The sequence below is a fragment of the Acomys russatus genome, chromosome 12, assembly GCF_903995435.1.
Source record: "Acomys russatus chromosome 12, mAcoRus1.1, whole genome shotgun sequence".
NCBI lineage: Eukaryota > Metazoa > Chordata > Mammalia > Rodentia > Muridae > Acomys > Acomys russatus.
The window spans coordinates 56,742,894-56,763,651 of record NC_067148.1 but is presented as its reverse complement, the minus strand read 5'-3'; the positions used below and the strand labels follow the sequence as shown (position 1 = coordinate 56,763,651).

Genomic DNA, 20,758 nt, shown 5'->3' with positions numbered 1-20,758 from the left:
TGCACAGGCGTTGTTTCCTTTACGGCAGTAGCTTCCTCAAATACCCCATTATAGGAAAATGAAGCTAATACAAAGGACAATATCGCGAATGTGAAAACAGGGGCTGGGAAGATGGCTCGGCAGTGGAGAGCACTTGTTCCTTTCCTAGAGGACTGGAGTTTGGTTCACAGCACCCACTTGACCACCCAGCACCCAGCACCCAGCTCTAACCACCTGTAACTTCAGCTCCAGGAAATAAGACACTCTTTTCTGGAGTCGGAAAGTATCTGGATTTATGTGACACACACTCACACAGACACACAATCACACTTAAATAAAAACAAATCCTTTAAAAATGAATGTAAAATGAAGCATAAAATGAAATGTTTGCCAACCACCTGCCTGGCGTTTACCATAACACACAGCCACCCACACAAAATATACAAAGTCTTAGACAACAGTGGTATAATATTTAATGTTAAGTAGTGAAAATACAAGGCAGTTTAAAGCAGGTAAGGGATTTGAGTGGACATTTTCTCCTAAGAAAACACACAGACTGCAGACAAGCACGTGAGAAGCTGCCCAACCAGAGACGCTGTTAAAAAACATGAACTAAAACAAACCACAATAAGTTTCTACTTGTATCCAGCAGGATAAAGAATGAAAAGGAGATTATTTTTCCCGTAGGGCCACAGTGGGAAGAGAGACAAACACATCTAGAGGACTCCCCAAGTCCAGTTTTGGGGTCTTGTAGTGAGATAGAAGTTTGAACAGAGAGCCGAGCATAATAAGTGCACGCAAGGTGTCGACACACAGTCCTCGCCACCCCTGATCGGCCCGTATCTAGGCCTCGGTCTTCCTTCCGTAAGGTGGTCTGACAAGCTGTGAAAATGGAGTGAAATGGCTTTCTGAGGGACAACTCCACCCTCTGGCTGGCACCTTCCCTTTCTCTCAGCATGAGACTATTTTAGCCAAAACATGTAATATAAAAACAGCAGGAAAAATGTGAAAAAAAAATCCTTGTAGGAACATAAAATAGCACAGATATTCTAGAAAAGTTTCTTAAATACTGAAGACAGAATTACCACATGTGACCCAGCAATTCCTTTCCTAGATATGTAAAAATGATAAAGGGAATGAAGACACGTGCACAAAGACAAAACTAAACATAAATGTTTCCACAGAATAGTCATGAACCAAAGTGCAACATCACCTAACATGCACCATGTTAGAATACTAAGCCAGGGACAGCAGCTGCCGATTTCTCCCTTAACATTCTTGCCACTATTACACTGTGGGCATATCTTGCAAGACCATTTGTTACTGTAGTTTGTAATAGTCCACAACTGGGTCAGGCGTGGGGTACACACAGAACCAGTACTAGGGTGGAGCTTCTGGGGTGATAGCAGTTCTCTTGTCATCACATAATGTCAAGTTCTGTGGTCAAGCAAGAGCAGTGGCACTGGCTTGCAGGATTTGGGAGGGTCTACGAGACCCCACTGGCCAACAACTTGAAAAGCAACCTATACCTGCCAGTAAGCTTTTAATTTTTGGCATCCTATGGTATCTAGAAAAGGTATAACCTCTTTGTAGGTAAACTCAATTTATATCCCATATTGTGTGTGTGTATGTGTGTGTGTATGTGTGTGTGAGAGAGAGAGAGAGAGAGAGAGAGAGAGAGAGAGAGAGAGAGAGAGAGAGAGAGCTACTGTTCTATTGCTGTGAAGAGACATCAGAGAGAGAGAGAGACAGACAGAGACAGAGACAGAAAGGGAGACAGAGAGAGAGGGAGACAGAGACAGACAGAGACAGAGAGAGACAGGGACAGAGACAGAGACACAGACAGACAGACAGACAGACAGACACAAACAGAGACAGACAGACTCTGGGTTATGCAAAGGCTTTTGCTGCAGGCCACACCTCCTAATCCTTCTAATCCTTTCAAATAGTGTCACTCCCTGGTGACTGAGTATTCAAATACATGAGACTAAGGGGGCCATTCTTCTATTAGCTTCCATGTGCCCTTTTCAAAGGTGTTTGGTGTAAATTTTCCTTTCTGTACTCCCTCCACCACCCTACCCCACCGCACCCTCCAGCCGACTTAAGTCCTATTCTCTGTTCCATTCTTCCCCCTTTACTCTTTGTACCACCTGAATTCTATCCCCTCCCCTGAAATCCCACTCATAGCCCTTCAGTTAGTTTTCAGCCTTCTACAGGCACTCCAAATTTTTACATATATCTAAAGATTCAAAGGTAGCATGCACATACGAAAGAAAACATTTCGGCATTTGTTTTTCCGGATCTGGATGACGTCACTCAGAATGAACATTTCAAGTTCAACGTATTTACCTGCAGATTTCACGATTTCATTTTTATTTACATGGATAATATTTCATTATGTGTATGAGGCAACTTTTCACTATCAACTCCCCCACTGGTGGACACGTGGTTTGTTTCCATTGCCTGGCTGCTGTGAACACGGATGAGGGGGGGTATCTCTACGGTATGATGTGGAGCCCCTTGGGACTATGGCGGATCATACGGTAGATCCGCTCTAGCCTTCTGAGCAACCTCCACACTGATTCCCACAGTGGCTGTACCCACTTCCATTCCCACCAGGAGCGAATAAGCACAACGAAGTTTGTAAGAGGACCCCGAGAGTTCCAGAGACAAAAGCAAGAACTGGCAACTGAAAACCTCCCACGCATACAGCTGCAGAATCAGCGAATTACAGAGACAAGCTAGATATCTCCGTGTTATCTGGCGTAAGTCTGTGGTGTCTTCAATAGCCTGTTTCCTTCGATCTGCATAGAATAGCCCAGCAGTGTTGCTGACAGCTACAGTGTTAGCAGTGGTCTCTGGGACACCTTTGCTCAACAACTCAGAAGGATGTAATGCATTCCTGGCACCAGAGGCTTATTTGGTACCTTATTCTGTGTAATTTAGGGACTGTCTTCTCCATTATTTGATGACTCTCTCTCTCTCTCTCTCTCTCTCTCTCTCTCTCTCTCTCTCTCTCTGTGTGTGTGTGTGTGTGTGTGTGTGTGTGTGTGTGTGTGTAATCTTCTACATTATTGGGAGTTTTTAAAGGCCTCTAGTGTTAGTTATCTCTCCCATGTCCCCTCTCTTGCTTTGCCTTCCCACTCTTTACTCCGCTCATCCCTCCTCTGCTAATTTCTTTTCTACACCCTTATTACACTGTATTTTACTCCCTCTTCCATGGAAAATCCTCCCTCAGGTCACTTACTAGCTACTTAATGGCTGTTCCAAAAGTAACTCGCATATCTACACCTGAAAAACTAACATCCACGTAAGTGGGAAGAAAACATGCAGGATTTGTCTTTCTTGGCCTGGGTTACCTTATGTATGGTTCCTAGGTCTTTGTTTATTTGCAAATTTCATAATTTTATTTTTCTTAGCACCTGGATAATATCACATTGTGTAAATCTACCACATTTTCATTATCCACTCGTCAGTTGGTGGACATCTTGGCTATTTCCAATTTCTCACTGTTATGAGCAGAGAGGCAACGAACATGGATGAGCAAATATCTTTGGAGTAAGATGTAGAGTCTTTGGGGTATATGTCCAAGAAGGGGACAGCTGGATCTAGCTAGCACTCACCTGGAAGCCACACCTCTACTGGATAGCGTTCATAGCGCTAGACCCAGCTATGGACCTGCAAGCTATAATAATGACCTCTGCGAGACATGCCCACTGGGGCAGAAGTGGCAAGAATGCTAGTAGAACAATAAACCACCTTTTACTTGAATTTAAAACTCCTTCCGTGAGATGGAACCCATCCTTTACACTGGTAATGAGGATAAAACCTGAAGCAAGAAAGATCATAGGCCTAGGGCAAAACTCACTACTATTATTCTGCTAAAGGGAAATAGCCACAAAATTACATAGCTTTGTAGCCACAGAGCAATATGATGCTCAATCTCCTCACAGAATCTTCTTCCTGCAGCACGTGCTGATTACCACAGAGACCCACTAGAGTGAGAGGCTTTGAAGTGCTCAGCTCTTAATGGGATAATGGATATTACCACTCCCCTCCCGCCAAGGCTCAGGGAACCACGTGGAGAGTGAAAAGATTGTAGGCGCCAAAGCTGGTTGGTGACTCCCAGCAGACAGCATTTCCCAGACACCGCCAAGGCACTCATGAACTCACAGAGACCCTGGCAGCATGCACAAGACCTGCACAAGTCCAGGCCAGACAGAAATCCCAACATGGAGGAGGAGAAGTAGACACAAAGTCCTGTCCCCACACAAGACACTGATCACAACTGTGAGATTCCATAAGAAGAAAATCAGTTTTCTTCAGTAGAAAGACAACAGGTATGTCAGTATACTCTAGCACAGGCCTCGGGCCCAGAAAAAAAGTTAACTGATACAAACTGGAGCCTATGATTTTTAGGGTGTGTGTGTGGGGTGTGTGTGTGTGTGTGTGTGTGTGTGTGTGTGTGTGTGTGTTCTATGTGTGTATGTATGCATGTGTATCTGTGTGTATGTATGCGTGTATGTGTGTGTGTTTTAAAAGGGGGAAAACATGAATTTGGGTGGGTAATGAGGAAAGGAAAAAAATCAAAATCACACTGAATTATATTTAATCTCAGCTGCAGTGGTGCTATCAAGGAAACAAACAAAAATGCTGGGAAGAGTGAGAGAAAAACAAGTCCTCGTTCACTGCTGGTGAGACTGTAAATTAATGCTGTCCATATGGAATTTTCTTTAAAAAAATAAAAATACATATATAACCCAGTATAATCCAGTCACACTACTTCTGAACATACAATCTAAGGAATAAATGCCAGGTTATAATAGTGATAACCTGCATACTTTTGTTTACGACAGAACGATTCATATTAAACAAGTTATAAAAAACCTACCCACATACCCAGCAACAGACAAATGGGTAAAGTGTTGCATCTATGCACGATGGAGCTACACAAAACCAAAGAATTCACAGCATTTGTAGAAAATGGAATTGAAGACCATCGTGTTAAGTGAAGAAAGTGGGTCCTACCAAAACAAACACCACATCTCTTCATTACAATGAATGGAACTGGGGAGAACAGGAAACTAAAGAGTGGGTTTCCAGGGATGTGGGTGGAGGTGGGCTAGGTCAGGGATGTGGGTGGAGGTGGGCTAGGTCAGGCATGTGGGGGGAGGTGGGCTAGGTCAGGGATGTGGAGGGGAGGTGGGTTAGGTCAGGGATGTGGGGGGAGGTGGGCTAGGTCAGGGATGTGAGGGAGGTGGGTTAGGTCAGGGATGTAGGGGGAGGTGGGTTAGGTCAGGGATGTGGAGGGGAGGTGGGTTAGGTCAGGGATGTGAGGGAGGGGGGTTAGGTCAGGGATGTGAGGGAGGTGGGTTAGGTCAGGGATGTGGAGGGGAGGTGGGTTAGGTCAGGGATGTGAGGGAGGTGGGCTAGGTCAGGGCTGTGGAGGGGAGAGGTGGGTTAGGTCAGAGATGTGGAGGGGAGGTGGGTTAGGTCAGGAATGTGAGGGGAAGTGGGTTAGGTCAGGGATGTGAGGGAGGTGGGTAGGTCAGGGATTTGGGGGGAGGTGGGTTAGTCAGGGATGTGGGGGGAGGTGGGTTAGGTCAGGGATGTGAGGAGGTGGGTTAGGTCAGGGATGTGAGGGAGGTGGGTTAGGTCAGGGATGTGGGGGGAGGTGGGTTAGGTCAGGGATGTGGGGGGAGGTGGGTTAGGTCAGGGATGTGGGGGGGAGGTGGGTTAGGTCAGGGATGTGGGGGGAGGTGGGTTAGGTCAGGGATGTGAGGGAGGTGGGTTAGGTCAGGGATGTGGGGGAGCTGGGTTAGGTCAGGGATGTGAGGGGAGCTGGGTTAGGTCAGGGATGTGGGGGAGGTGGGTTAGGTCAGGGATTGTGGGGGGAGGTGGGCTAGGTCAGGGATGTGGGGGGAGGTGGGTTAGGTCAGGATGTGAGGGAGGTGGGTTAGGTCAGGGATGTGAGGGGAGGGTGGTTAGGTCAGGGATGTGAGGGAGGTGGGTTAGGTCAGGGATGTGGGGGGAGGTGGGTTAGGTCAGGGATGTGGGGGGAGGTGGGTTAGGTCAGGGATGTGAGGGAGGTGGGTTAGGTCAGGGATGTGAGGGGAGGTGGGTTAGGTCAGGGATGTGGGGGGAGGTGGGTTAGGTCAGGGATGTGGGGGGAGCTGGGTTAGGTCAGGGATGTGAGGGGAGCTGGGTTAGGTCAGGGATGTGGGGGAGGTGGGTTAGGTCAGGGATGTGGGTGGAGGTGGGTTAGGTCAGGGATGTAGGGGGAGGTGGGTTAGGTCAGGGATGTGGGGGGAGGTGGGTTAGGTCAGGGATGTGAGGGGAGCTGGGTTAGGTCAGGGATGTGAGGGGAGGTGGGTTAGGTCAGGGATGTGAGGGAGGTGGGTTAGGTCAGGGATGTGGGGGGAGGTGGGTTAGGTCAGGGATGTAGGGGGAGGTGGGTTAGGTCAGGGATGTGGAGGGGAGGTGGGTTAGGTCAGGGATGTGGGTTAGGTCAGGGATGTAGGGGGAGGTGGGTTTAGGTCAGGGATGTGGAGGGGAGGTGGGTTAGGTCAGGGATGTGAGGGAGGTGGGTTAGGTCAGGGATGTGAGGGGAGGTGGGTTAGGTCAGGGATGTGGGGGGAGGTGGGTTAGGTCAGGGATGTGGGGGAGGTGGGTTAGGTCAGGGATGTGGGGGGAGGTGGGCTAGGTCAGGGATGTGGGGGGAGGTGGGCTAGGTCAGGGATGTGGGGGGAGGTGGGCTAGGTCAGGGATGTGGGGGGAGGTGGGTTAGGTCAGGGATGTGAGGGGAGGTGGGTTAGGTCAGGGATGTGGGGGGAGGTGGGTTAGGTCAGGGATGTGGGAGGACGTGGCTTAAGAACATAAGAAAGATCTGAGACAGGTGAGGTCCTGGTGATGAGAGGAGACATAAGGTAGACAGAATCCCCCATCCCCAATCCTGAAGCTATCTCCTCCAACTGATACTCTCAAAGGAAAAACTAGTTTTCTCCAACAGTCTCACAAGCTACAGAGTAAATAACCAACACAAAACAAACTCAGTTATATCTTTGGAGGTTATTTCATTTGTTTCCCAACAGATCTTTTGCTTATATATTACTGTTTCCAAATTTGTTTTTATGGATTTCCTATGTGTGCACATGTGTGTCTTAGGCCCAGTATGTGTTTCTTGTGCTCTTCCTTTGGCTATTTTTTTTATTCTGTTTGTCTGTTTGTTTTGTCCTGTTTTGGCTTGTTTTCATTTCATATCCCTATTTGTATTTTAATGAAGGAGAAGGAAAGGGTATGGAATGGGAGGATGTGGATATAGGGAGGATCTGGAAGGAGTTGTGGGAGAGGAACCGTAATCAGAACATATTATATGAAGAAATTCTATTTTCAATTAAAAAGAGAAAGTAATAAAATGGTGGGTGTGACCTAAATTCATTATATACCCAGTTGGAAATGTATATAAAACATCCATTACTTTGTACGGTAGTATTAAAAATGTTTTGAATTTTTAAAAAGGACTTAAAGACCACAAAACTCCAAAGCTATTCATGTTTAAAAGCAAAACAGATGCTATATCCTATTTTCCATACTTATTCCTGTATATTATGTATTGAAAGAAAACAGATTTCTCCTTTACCATTTGTACAAAAGATGCTAAAATTAACAGTAACTAGTCAGTTCTTTTTGTTCTTTCTGGTATGATGCTGGGGGTCTTGAGCTAGGATCTCTGGTATGCTAGAGAAATCCTGTACCACAGTGCTACCCCACAGCATCCTCTGTGCTATCCCACAGCATCCTCTGGGCTACCCCACACCATCCTCTGTGCTACCCCACAGCATCCTCAGTGCTACCCCACAGCATCCTCTCTGCTACCTGACAGCATCCTCTGTGCTACCCCACAGCATCCTCAGTGCTACCCCACAGCATCCTCTGTGCTACCCCACAGCATCCTCTGTGCTACCCCACAGCATCCTCAGTGCTACCCCACACCATCCTCAGTGCTACCCCACACCATCCTCTCTGCTACCCGACAGCATCCTCTGTGCTACCCCACAGCATCCTCAGTGCTACCCCACAGCATCCTCTGTGCTACCCCACAGCATCCTCTGTGCTACCCCACAGCATCCTCAGTGCTACCCGACAGCATCCTCTGTGCTACCCCACAGCATCCTCTGTGCTACCCCACACCATCCTCTGTGCTATCCCCACAGCATCCTCAGTGCTACCCCAAAGAATTATCTGTGCTACCCCACACCATCCTCTGTGCTACTCCACAGCATCCTCTGTGCTACCCCACACCAACCTAAGTCAGTTTTAATTCTGAAAACAAAGACATGTTATGCAAAGAGTGTCTAAATGGTTCTCAGCATTTGCTAATTTAAACAGTAACTGGGTAGCAGACTCACTTATATCCTCGGCTAAGCCATGAATCTACCCTACTGAAAGATGTCTGGGACATCAGGACATACACAAAGCCTTACTGTACATATTTTTGTAGTTCATTTTTTAGTTCCAGTGCAAAAGGCATCTAATAATCTTATGATTTGATTAATGAATTAAGTTATAAGACATATACCTGGAAATAGCCAGTTTCAAATGCCAATCCTCAGCCATGGCAGTCACTGAGTGAGCTAAAACAACTTTTTAAAAGACTGCACAATGCATTCTATAAACATAGTCTGTGCCGGCTTTAGAGTCTCAGTGAGTGTTGGCATTTCGCAGCATTTCTATCCACTCACCTTGCAATGAAACATTGTTACCACAATGGAAAAACAAAGGAAACAAAAGGAACATCTACTCACACAGAGATGACGTCACAGAACAGCCCTCTGCTCACCTGGGGGTGCTACCAGAGTTCTTCCATTCTCCTGACACCAACCGGCCGGCTGGACATAAACGCTATCCACATCACACCTGCAAAACAAGATTCTGTGTTTCCGCTCCCAGTACTTGGGGCGGGGGGGGGGGGGGGGGCGGGGGGGGGGGGTCAAAGGAAGAATCCGCTACGGTTTGAGTGTAAAACGCCGCCCACTGTTACACTTGGTGCACACCTAACACCACTCATTGTAAAGGTTGAGGAAACTTCTGGGCATGATAGGTAACAGGCAGATGCTGGACCACAGGAGTGAGCTGGGCCTTATTCCACCCCGAGTGCTCAACTTCAAAGTGACCACATAACGTGAGTGACTCAAGCTCAGGCCTCCATGGCCACCAGCTGCTCCATCACCATGCCCTCCCCACCCTCCCAAACACTAGGCCCACAGAATCCTCCTTCCCCTGGACTGTTCCTATTGAGATACCATGACAGTGCAAACGGTAACAAACAGAATCAAATCGTGATGACCATGCTGCTGCACATACGGAAGTCCCCCGGGGACCGCACTTCACAGGGAGCAAAAGGTAGGGAAAAAAAAAAAGTCAAATGCTGACTTTCACACTGCGTGGGCAAAACTTCTGGCCTGAACAGCATTCTTGAGATTTGAAACCATAGAGTGAAGTGGAAAGGAAGGGGTTGACAGGGGGTGGGGGGGGGCAAGGGGGGTGGAGGGGGACTGACGAGGTGACCCTCAGGATAAACGTTTTAGTGAAGCCTTTCTGACTACCCTCACTACTGACAAAGCTAACTACGAATAAGGAAATCCAAATGTGAACAGGACAGCTGAAGCAGACCCAACATTTTTCCTCCTTTGACTTTTCAAAGGATCTGGAATATTCTAAGATGTGTGCAACAACTACTCTATGGTTTGTTTCTTATTCAGAGAAAAAAAGTCAGACATCCCCCCCCCCGCCCGCCCTGTCCCCATCAGGAACACACAGAGCCAGGGCTTGGGCAGCAATTAGTCAGCTGTTCAGGATTCACACGACAAATGTGACAAAAATTATTTTTTGCTACTGCCTACCCGTATCTCAGGGTTTTATCCAGTAAGTCCTTTTTAGGTTGTGCGAAGTCTGTTTAATGGCGGCTATGTGGTATACATTTCCTCTGCTGCCCACAGGCTTTCAAACCGTTCACTGCTGAGTTCAAGACTTTCCAGACCCCACCCCCAAACAACAACAACAAAATCAACCTTGCAACTTCCTAACTTCCTTTTCTCAAATCTGTTTCCATTACAGTGAGATTAAAAAATAAGAAGAAGAACAAGGCCAAAACTGTTGCCATGGCTTCTGGGTAGACACTACTGAATAACTTCACACAGGACAGGAGAAACAATGGAGGGGTTGCTCTTTAATTCAACAATCTGTGCGGAAGAATGAAGGGAAAAACCAACTGCTAAACTCTTGATGTGAGTTACTAGGAAAACACAGTGCTGGAGAGAAGAACTCTGAAAACTACCTGTGGACACACGCAAAGCGCACGTGTACCTCGCATGACAAGCACACATGTACCACGCATGTCTCACCAGTAATCAAAGCTGTCCTCCCAGTTGTCAAAATGCACCCGTACGCGGTCTTCCACGATGTCTGCGACGGTCGCCACACACACCAAGTGAGGGTTCCTCCTGTCCACAGCCTCCATCTTCATGCCAACCTGAATCTCCTTTGGCACTGGCCCATTCTGACACAGCACCGGAGAGGGGGAAAGCACAGAACCAAACAGGTCAGCCAACAGGACTGAGTCACTGTAGGCCACTTAAGAACCAACAAGGTCGACACAGTATCAAAACTTATTTACCTGACTTGGAAGGAAGCAGGCCAAGGCTGCCCCACTTATAACAAAGAGTGAGGGCACAGCCCCCCACTGCCTTTTCACTCTAGTTCTATAAGGAGGCTGTCCTTCCCTTATCCCTTCATTTTTCCGTGTTCAGTCTGTAGAGTAATGTGAGCTGATTATAAGATCAGTTTTTATTGAATACACTTGCATTAAGTGATAGAATGCACCATCTGCTCCCCATAGGCTAGTGAGATTTCCAAATATCACTATTTGAAGTGATAAAGATTATACTCTTTAGTTAAAAAAAAAAAAAAGATTGTTTAATTTGATAATGGGATTCAAAAATAGTACTTTTTCAATATTTAAAGAACATATTATTTTATGAAAAATTATAGCTACAAATACAAATGATTTCAGTGCCTGTTTATTTCTAGCAGAAAATATAGATTGTGGCTAATGTAGCCACATTTCTTTTCATATGAAATAGCTATAACTAGCCAGCCTTGGAGCTTTAAGAGACACACAACACCAGGGACCAAAAGGTTTTGTCTTTCTCTCTCTTTATTATCTACACTGAGGCCTGTTTTTTTTTTTTTTTTTTTTTAATGTTTCAGTAAATTCTATTTTTAAGGCAACATCACACCAGTAAAGTCCATTTTCTTGACACACAAATCTATAGGAGACATAACAAACATCTGACATTAATATCACGGTCAGGAAAGTGAAACCGGTAGAATTCCAATAGGAAGTGCCCTAGGTACCAGGGCCCTCAGTAGGCAGGGCCCTCAGTGGGCAGGGCCCAGCTGGGGCACCAGGCAAAGGAGGGAGGGAGAGGGCTCCTGGGGAGCTGAGTCCTGGCTCCATTCCTACTTCTTTCTCTCCCAAATGCCCCTCACTACTGAGTGCAGAGAATGGAACAGCCAAGCGGTTAACTTCCACTCCCCACTGTAGGTTTCCTGGGACACAGAAGGTGAGGAGTCTACTGCAACCACACCCTGAGGCAGCACCCCTGAATATACTAAACCCTGGGGCAGCACTCCTGAATTTGCAGAAAATGCTTCTTTCATTTCACCTTGCTTAGATAAATCGGTGACACAGGCATGTGATGGTCTGTCTGGAGTATCTGTCAGTTTCAAAACACCAAAATTAAATTTAAAAAAACTGCCTTGTTTCAAGAAAAACACCCATAAATGATATTTCAAATAAATATAGACAGGCTTAATCTAAATTAAGTTTCTGGAGTATTTAATTGCAATGCTGAAGGAGGGGAAAAAAAAGAAAACCCAGAAAAACAAAAATCTGTATGCCCATGGGAGGTTACATAATAAATTAAGTTAGAAAAGGTAAAAGCAATTAAGGCATTTCATAACTTATTACAATTAAAATGCAACAGAGTATAAAGCAAATGTTAAGAAATTTAAGCTCAGGGGAATATAGGATTTATACGAAGGTAGAAAATACGCACAGAACTTCTGTTTCGGAATAGTTTCCTAGGAGCATTTTGCAATCTGCAGGCCTTCAAGTAATCCATCCAAACAAATTTATCTTTTCTATAACCTAAAAAAATGACACACTAGTCAAAAAAAAAAATACATAAAACTCACAAGGTATCACCACACGTATTTTAATATATTATCATTCCTAGTTAACTGTCTGCTATATTTTCAATAAGTCCTTAGCTCATCATGAAAGATTTATATTAAAATCTCCAAACTGTTTCAATGTTGTTTAAATGCCTTAATTTCAAAGTTGTTCCACAATATACATCAATCCCCACAGACGCTTGATACCGACTGAGATTGGTGTCGCTCCTCCCCCACATCCATATGAGTGGCTTCTCTTCTCAAAGCGACAGCCTACAGACTGGGAAAAGATCTTCACCAACCCTACATCTGACAAAGGCCTAATATCCAAAATATATAAAGAACTCAAGAAATTAGACACCACCAAATCAAATAACCCAATTGAGAAATGGGGCTTGGAACTAAACAGAGAATTTGCAACAGAGGAATATCAAATGGCTGAGAAACACTTAAAGAAATGCTCAACCTCCTTAGTCATCAGGGAAATGCAACTCAAAACAACTCTGAGATTCCATCTTACACCCATCAGAACGGCTAAGATCAAAAATTCAAGCGACACCACATGCTGGCGAGGATATGGAGAGAGAGGAACAATCCTTCATTGCTGGTGGAAATGCAAACTAGTACAGCCACTTTGGAAATCTATCTGGTGCTATCTCAGAAAAATGGGAATAGGGCTTCCTCAAGACCCAGCTATTCCACTCCTTGGAATATACCCAGAAGATGCTCCAGCACACAACAAGAAAATTTGCTCAACCATGTTCATAGCAGCCTTATTCATAATAGCCAGAACATGGAAACAGCCTAAGTGTCCATCAGTAGAAGAATGGATAAAGAAACTGTGGTACATATACACTATGGAATACTACTCAGCTATTAAAAACAAGGAATTCCCGAAATTTGTGGATAAATGGATTGAGCTAGAAATGATCATAATGAGTGAGTTAACCCAGAAGCAGAAAGACTTAAATGGTATATACTCACTTATATCTGCACACTAGCCCAAGGGGCATGTCCCACGAAAGCCTTCACTTACCAGGAAACTGGGACAGAGGAGAGGATATCCTATTGGAACTCTAGATGAGAGAAGCATGGGAGAATAGCAAAGTAGAAGGATCCAGAGGGTCCTAGAAACCTACAAGTAGAACATTATGATAGGCAGATTTGGGCCCAGGGGTCCCGCTCAAACTAAGGCACCAGCCAAGGACAATACAGGCGGTAAACTTTAAACCCCTACCCAGATCTAGCCAACGGTCAGAACATTCTCCACATTTGAGTGGAGAGTGGGATATGACTTTCACACGAACTCTGGTGCCTCACATTTGACCATGTCCCCTGGAGGGGGAGACCTGGTGGCACTCAGAGGAAGGACAGCAGGTTGCCAAGAAGAGACTTGATACCCTATGAGCATATACAGAGGGAGGAAATCCCCCTCAGGAACAGTCATAGGGGAGGGGAATAATGGGAAAGTGGGAGGGAGGGAAGAATGGGAGGATACAAGGGATGAGATAACCATTGAGATGCAACAAAAACAAATTAATAAAAAAATTTTTAAAAATATATTTTTTTATTAATTTATTCACATTACATCTCAATTGTTATCCTATCCCTTGTATCCCCCCACCTCCCTCCCTCCCATTTTCCCCTTACTCCCCTCCTCTATGTCTGTGACTGAGGGGGACCTCCTCCCCCTGTATATGCTCATAAGGTATCAAGTCTCTTCTTGGTAGCCTGCTATCCTTCCTCTGAGTGCCACCAGGTCTCCCCCTCCAGGGGACATGGTCAAATATGCAGCACCAGAGTTCGTATGAAAGTCAGTCCCCACTCTCCACTCAACTTTGGGGAATGTCCTGTCCATTTGCTAGATCTGGGTAGGAGTTCAAAGTTTACTGCCTGTATTGTCCTTGGCTGGTGCCATAGTTTGGGCAGGACCCCTGGGCCCAGATCTGCCTATCATAATGTTCTTCTTGTAGGTTTCTAGGGCACTCTGGACCCTTCTATTTCCCCATTCTCCCTTGCTTTTCTCACCTAGAGTCCCAATAGGAAGTCTTCCCCTCTGTCCCACTTTCCTGGTAAGTGGAGACTTTCATGGGACATGCCCCTTGGGCTAGTGTCTAGCTATAAGTGAGTATATACCATTTGACTCTTTCTGCTTCTGGGTTAAGGCTTTTTAAAGAAAGGTGGGAAAGGGTGAGACAAGAGACCCAGCGTGGTTGCCGTTCACCAGGAAGCCATGTCACAAAGACCAGGAAAAGTCCTCCTGAGGCTACAGTTCAGACTGACAGATGCTCAGGAGAATTTAGAACCCCACCTACCCACCCACACAATCCAAAGGCCACCTAGGGTTCAATACCCAGCACCGCAGGCAAAGGCCAAAGGCCATTTGTAAGCACAACTTCCTGTTTCCAATCTTTATAAATCACCCAGTAAAAATGCCTTATCTTCCCGTGCCCCTTGACCCGAGTGGAGGAGACTCTCAGGAAGGAAGCTGTGTCTGCACAGACTAATTGATTGGCTAGTTAGGACGTCAGAACTGACAGTGGCTGTTGGTTGGACTGTAGCAGGTTCAGAGGCTGGTCACCTTCTCCTGGACTAGCTCTGATGTTCCAGCACAGTGTTCTCTTCCTCACTTCCACATCAGAACGAACACCCGATTTGTGACTAACAGAGCAAAGCCTCTGGAGTCTAGGCCACTAGCTTCCCCCAACCTGAAAGCTAAGAAGGCCTCTGATAGCGTCTTGGACCTACAGAAAAGGCTCCACCCTCATAGCTGTAACTGCCTCTCTGGCTTACTCATCAATGCATTGTACCCTTGCCTTGATTTATGACTTTCTCTGTTTTGTAAAACTGCAAAAAACTTCATGAAACTGTTTCCATACTGAAACACAGTCTTTGGGGTAACCTACATCTGGGTCCCCGGGTCTCGGTCACTCAAAATGACTGCAGAATGAACTCTCTTACTAACCTTTTAAGGCAGTGTGGTTCTCAGCCTACCTGCCTGACATGGAGACCCTTTAATACAGTTTGCTTTTGTTCTGTATGGCTTTGGTGACTCCCCCCAAACCACAAAATTATTTTTTTGTCACTACTTCAAAGCTGTAATTTTGCTACTGTTATGCAGGGTATCCAACCCCCAGGCTGAGATCCGTTGCTTTAAGGTGAAGCCTGTGGTTTCTGCATTGACACCTGAAGTGGCCCCAATACACAGGATTGGTGTCTTTGCGTTGCACCTAAGCCAAAGTCTTTGTAGAGTTCAGGATTACAGTCAAGCATTAAGCTTTACTTTTCCACTATGACTCCCCATGAGACTCCTCGAGGCAGCATTCTGGCCAAGGACACCCCCCCCCACCCACCCACCCCAGCACATAGGCTCTGGCTTTTGCTCTTGCAGCGAGGGTGGGGGCCAAGCTATGGTCTCATTTTTGTTGAGGCATCTGGGATGCTGTGACTTGAGAGACCTCTCTCTACAACATCATATGAAAGAGTAACCCTGGGGCCTTACTCAGCCTGCCCCTCCTCTGAAGGACAACCCCACAGAGCCTGGGGCTCAATACCCACCACAGGTACATGCTAAGGTCTCCACAATGCCTGGTGGAAGAATGACCTCCACTGTCTGTCACCAGCTCCCATGAAATCCAGCAACTCCAAAGACCTGCAGCCCCAGGCAGGGGACAAGGGATGCCTGAGCTCACTCCTAAGAACACAGAGACTGCACCACTAAATAGAAAACACTCCACAGTTATTCAGCCACTCGAGGCCCGAGCTGGAAACCACATGCAGCACATGGCTGTGCAAAGAAACTGGACCAAAGCATCTCACAGCAAAAAAAGAATCAACCTTAACTGCCTGGTTGGGGCATCTCGCGGGAAACAAGAGACAGGCACAGAACTTTTGTTGTCCACCAGAGGAACCGATGCTGGCGTTTTATGGTGCTGTCCTGTCATTTCCACGTTTGCAGCAAATTTAGAGTAGATCAGGGCTCTTCCCTGTGCGGCGTCATTGATCGAGTGCAATAGGTCATTTCCACCATGATTGGGAATGTCATTTCTTCTTATAAGAATTAATAAGCTTTATACATGATCAGGTGGCCCCCAAAACAATTATATTTTTACCCTAAGTTTCTAACCAGAATATTTGACTTAGAAAGATACATAGGCTTTTTTCATTTACGCTCATCTCCAAGGCATTGTCTAGTCTTAGACTCTTTGTAGATAAAACTTTCATTTTGGAAAATCAGTTCTCACCAGGCTCCCCTGCTAGTATTTCATGAGATGGTGTTAGAAATAAAGCTGAAATAACAAGTGCCCCTTTGTCCACCTGATAAGTGCGCCCTGGCTTACCCTTAGGGATATGCAGTTCGTGCTTGGTCTTTTCACACCACCCCACTGGGTGAATGTCAGGGGAACCAGCATTGGTCCAAAAATCATAGCAGCTTAAATAACCATCAAAATGCAGCCTCAGCCTGTAGCCACACACCTGAAACAGAGACAGTTGCCAAGTGTCACGCATGCAAAATGGGCTCAAGCTGACAAAACATTCAAATGTTTAGACAAAGCAATCGTCACTAACCAATCCATCCACCCAAACATTTTATCAGAGAACCAAAGTATATGTGATGTGATATATGATTAAATTAAAATGGGGATGAAGAAATGTATAGCACTTTCTGCAAAAAAAAATTGTATCTTTTAGACGGATCTAAGAATCTAGGGACAAAAGAAATATTTTTAATTCAGTACCTGCCAAATACTCCTTTAAAAATATCTTCTGCTGATGGAGTTAGTTCTTACCTCAAGAGAGTAAAAGCTGAGATACGGCACACCTTACCACATGGACACCACATGTTTACACAGAAAATAATGAAAGTCTGATAAATCTGCCCCCTAGGCAGTCTGTACGGGTCTAATAGCCGTTGTCACCATATAGAACATGTGACTGTGTCTTCTAAGCTCAAGGCTCTTATTAGATCCATTTTGTTGGTTTAATAATGTGTTGAGTAGAGATTACACTTTTAAATCCATCTGTTTTAGTCAATGGCAGTTCTCTGCACACACTTTTCACAAAGTGAGTGTATTTAGATGAATGCATATTCATAGACATGTGTTCACATACAGTTCCCATTAGTTCACCTAAAGTATAAATGACAATTTAACAGTTGGAAAAAACACCATGGGATTCTTGGATTATTATCAGCTTTAGGTAAAAATCTAACTTTCAGTTAACTCAAAGATAAACATTAGTTGACAAAGAACTTACTAGAAAATTCATCTTAACAAAATTACTAAAAAGCATAATTTTATATGTTATTGACTAAAATAATGGGTTGGGACACATTTATGAAAGGAAGTGCTGAAATTTGTTGTCTTTGAGAAAATGCTCGCCATGTAATTAGCTGTAGGCAATACCACCCTCTCTTACCTCAGCTACAGAAAGCACACAGAACACAGATGGGCGTCGGGGATCAACACCTTCCAATCTCATTCCAACCTGAAAGCCATTTTCATGCTCCGGAAAGGATTGATCCTATGAAATTTCATGATACACTATCATCCACTGAGACTTCTTTATGATTTAGTATAAAACATTTGATGTCACTAATATGTGGAGTCTAAAAATAACAGGATTCATAAAAGCAGAATAAACTGAGAGGGGGATTAGGAAGAAAGGAAGATGCTATTCAAAGCTGCAAGGCTGTAGTTAGACATTAGGAATAAATGGTAAGTATTTAAGGTGATGGATATATCCACATTATGACTTATATGTATATAGATAGATAGATATCAAGTCATCATGGTGTGACTAATTATTATATATTATTATAGTTTGGGGAAAGTGAAGTAACTGAAATTTATGAAAGAAATTTACCACGTAGTTTGAAAGGTGAATTTTTGAAGTACATTTATATGTATTTATTCATGCATATAATGTATTCCTCCCCCAATTCATCCCAGATCTACTTACCACCCTGCCTCTTTTCCTTTTTAATAATCTGCTAAGTGCAAGCTGACTCAATAAACTCAAGGATGCTAAGTCACCCGCTGGAATGGTCGACCTACTAGGTACCATGCCCTTAAAGAAAATTCACTCTCCTTTCTCCTGAAGCCAACAGCTGTCACTGGGTCCTCAGCTTGGGATCAGGGCCAGTGTGCCTGGCTGGATCTTGTGTGACTGTCACACAGGCCGCCTCAGCTCCTGTGAATTCATCACTACAGCATCCCTGTCATGTCATGAGATGCTGTTCGGCTCTGGTGCTCCCTGGCCTCGGGCCCTTAGTCTTGTTGCTCCATGACAGTGCCTGTGCCTACCGTGGTGGGAGTGGTACAGATGCTCCATTCATGGCTTCCTGCACACTGACAAACTGAGTTTCTCCATTACTTATGGTTTACTATACAAGTAAACTTCTTTATATGGTCTGAGAACTACACCAACCTACGGATTCAGGGAGAGTAACTCAGGTGGGGGTTTGAAACACTTCATCCAGTTTGCTAATGCCCCCTCCCCCTTTTCAGTGCTCTGGACTCTAATGCTTTGCCAACTGCATGAATGATCCATCTCCAGTCTGTGGCTGGACCGTCTGATTTGCTTGCGGTGAGTTTGACATGCAGAAACCTTTCCCAAAGCACAATGCGTTTCTTGAACTCACCATCCTCCTGCTTCCATGCCCTGAATTCCTATACTAATGTTTGTATAGGAAACCTATGGACCGGTGTGTCTTACATCCAGCTGCATTTCCTGTCTGCAGAATCTCAGCCCTAAAGCTCCCACGTTCTCCATGGCTTGGAAAAGGTATAGTCAGAAAATAGGTTCTCTGTAAGGTAGATGATTAAGCAAACATGTGGAAGCTAAATACTGGGCAGCCACAGGGAGGGGGATTAAGGGTATGAAACAGAAAGCGTGCCATCAAAGGGGTCAATGGGCAAGGTCAGCACAGAATGCATTTGGAGTACATTCAACCCCTTACTACAGTCAGCTCTCCATGGTTTCATAGTCAAAAACAAAAGGGACCAACTAAAAGTTCAGGAAATACATGTATTGACACAATACCAGGAAACTGCCTAATCCTGGGGAGATATATGGATATCCAGGTACAAGGGCTGTTTATAAACCCAGAAAATTGACCAGAAAAGATCCCTTTCGTTGTATATTTTAGATAAAATGTCAAGAGTAAGGAACTGTGAAAGAGTACGGAAAGCGCAGCGGGGGGGTGGGGGGAGTACAAACTCACTCACAAGGCAAACAACATCTGAATCATAGCAGGATTTAGCAACAAAAACTCTGAAGCCAAGGGACTGTACATGTCAATTAGAACATCTAGAATAGAATATACAGATGTCAATTACAATATCCCAAATTATAATATCCTGAGAATTATCCCTCATAATATAAGCAAGCTAAGGTCGGCACAAGCTAACGTGACTCATGGCCACTATGGTATTGCAGAAGGTAGCTACAGAAACACCAAACCCAACTGAGCAAGGCAGACACAACACTGAGGATGTAGGTTCTACTCGAAGACTAAACAAGAAAATTATAATTAATTAGGAAGTGATTAAACATCAGTTTTTAAAAAAAAAAATCCCAAGAACTAGTACATTCCTCCCACTGTAGCTCTGGATGTAAGTGGCCCCAACTCTCAGATAAAGCAGCTGGATTGGCTAATAGAATTCTATCTTAAATAGCCTTTTATTTCCAGCCTGTAAGAAACACACCGCTCTGTCAAATACAGTCTGAAGGTAAAAATTTGAGAAGGAATATTCCAAATTAAAAAAAAATTTGTGTAAAACAGGTGAAGCTTTCTCTACTCATTTCAGAGAGCAGATTTCAGAGGATGATGAGAGGTGCTGTGTGTTGGTGAATGAAATATTTCACGTGGAAGACATACATATGTCGAACATCTGTATGCCAAATTCCATGGAACAAACCCTAAGGGAACCCACGACCATAGAAGCTCTAATACACAAACAGTGGATGCTCTCAGTACCCTGCCCTCACCAAGTGGTCGCCCGGCTTCAAGAAATTAATAATTTTACCCTAAGCTGCACTATATAGTTAAAATTAATTTAACAGACATCTAAATAATGCTTTACCCAAAATCGCAGTGTATGCATTCTTTTCAGCAGCTCCTAGAACTTTCTCCAAAATAGAACATATTTTAGGCAAAAAGCCAAGTCATTACAGAGAGAGAGAGAGAGAGAACCAAAATAATTTTTGAAAGCTCATCAGACAATAATGAAATAAAAGTAGAAATCAAAAGCAAGAGAAAGGACAGAGAGTTGGAAAAAATATGAAATTGAGCAACAACTCTACAGTTATTAGTGATTCACTGAAGAAATCAAGGAAATGACAACATCCTAGGATCAGATGAAAATGAACCATGAGAATCCGTGGGAGATAGGAGAAGAGTTTAAAAAAAAAAAGAAAGAAAGAAAGACCTTCAGAGCCATGAGAGAATGCAGCAGTGCATCTCAGGAGCTCACAAAAAAAAAAAAAAAAAAAAAAAAAAAAAAAAAAAAAAAGAGAAAAGAAGACAGTAGAAGAGGGC

The 20,758-nt window shown here is 44.6% G+C and overlaps 1 protein-coding gene across 1 annotated transcript in view; it reads right to left on the bottom strand.

The window, feature by feature from the left end:
• LOC127196110 (lethal(3)malignant brain tumor-like protein 4) overlaps positions 1-20,758 on the bottom strand; it is a 99,684-nt gene that overhangs the window by 23,727 nt on the left and 55,199 nt on the right. The window contains exons 4-8 of the mRNA XM_051153688.1: positions 17,635-17,739; positions 16,557-16,692; positions 12,099-12,190; positions 10,383-10,537; positions 8,819-8,895 (exon numbers count right to left, since the gene is read on the bottom strand). Of these exons, the coding sequence (XP_051009645.1) occupies positions 8,819-8,895; positions 10,383-10,537; positions 12,099-12,190; positions 16,557-16,692; positions 17,635-17,739 (565 nt within the window). The remainder of the gene's footprint in view (positions 1-8,818; positions 8,896-10,382; positions 10,538-12,098; positions 12,191-16,556; positions 16,693-17,634; positions 17,740-20,758) is intronic.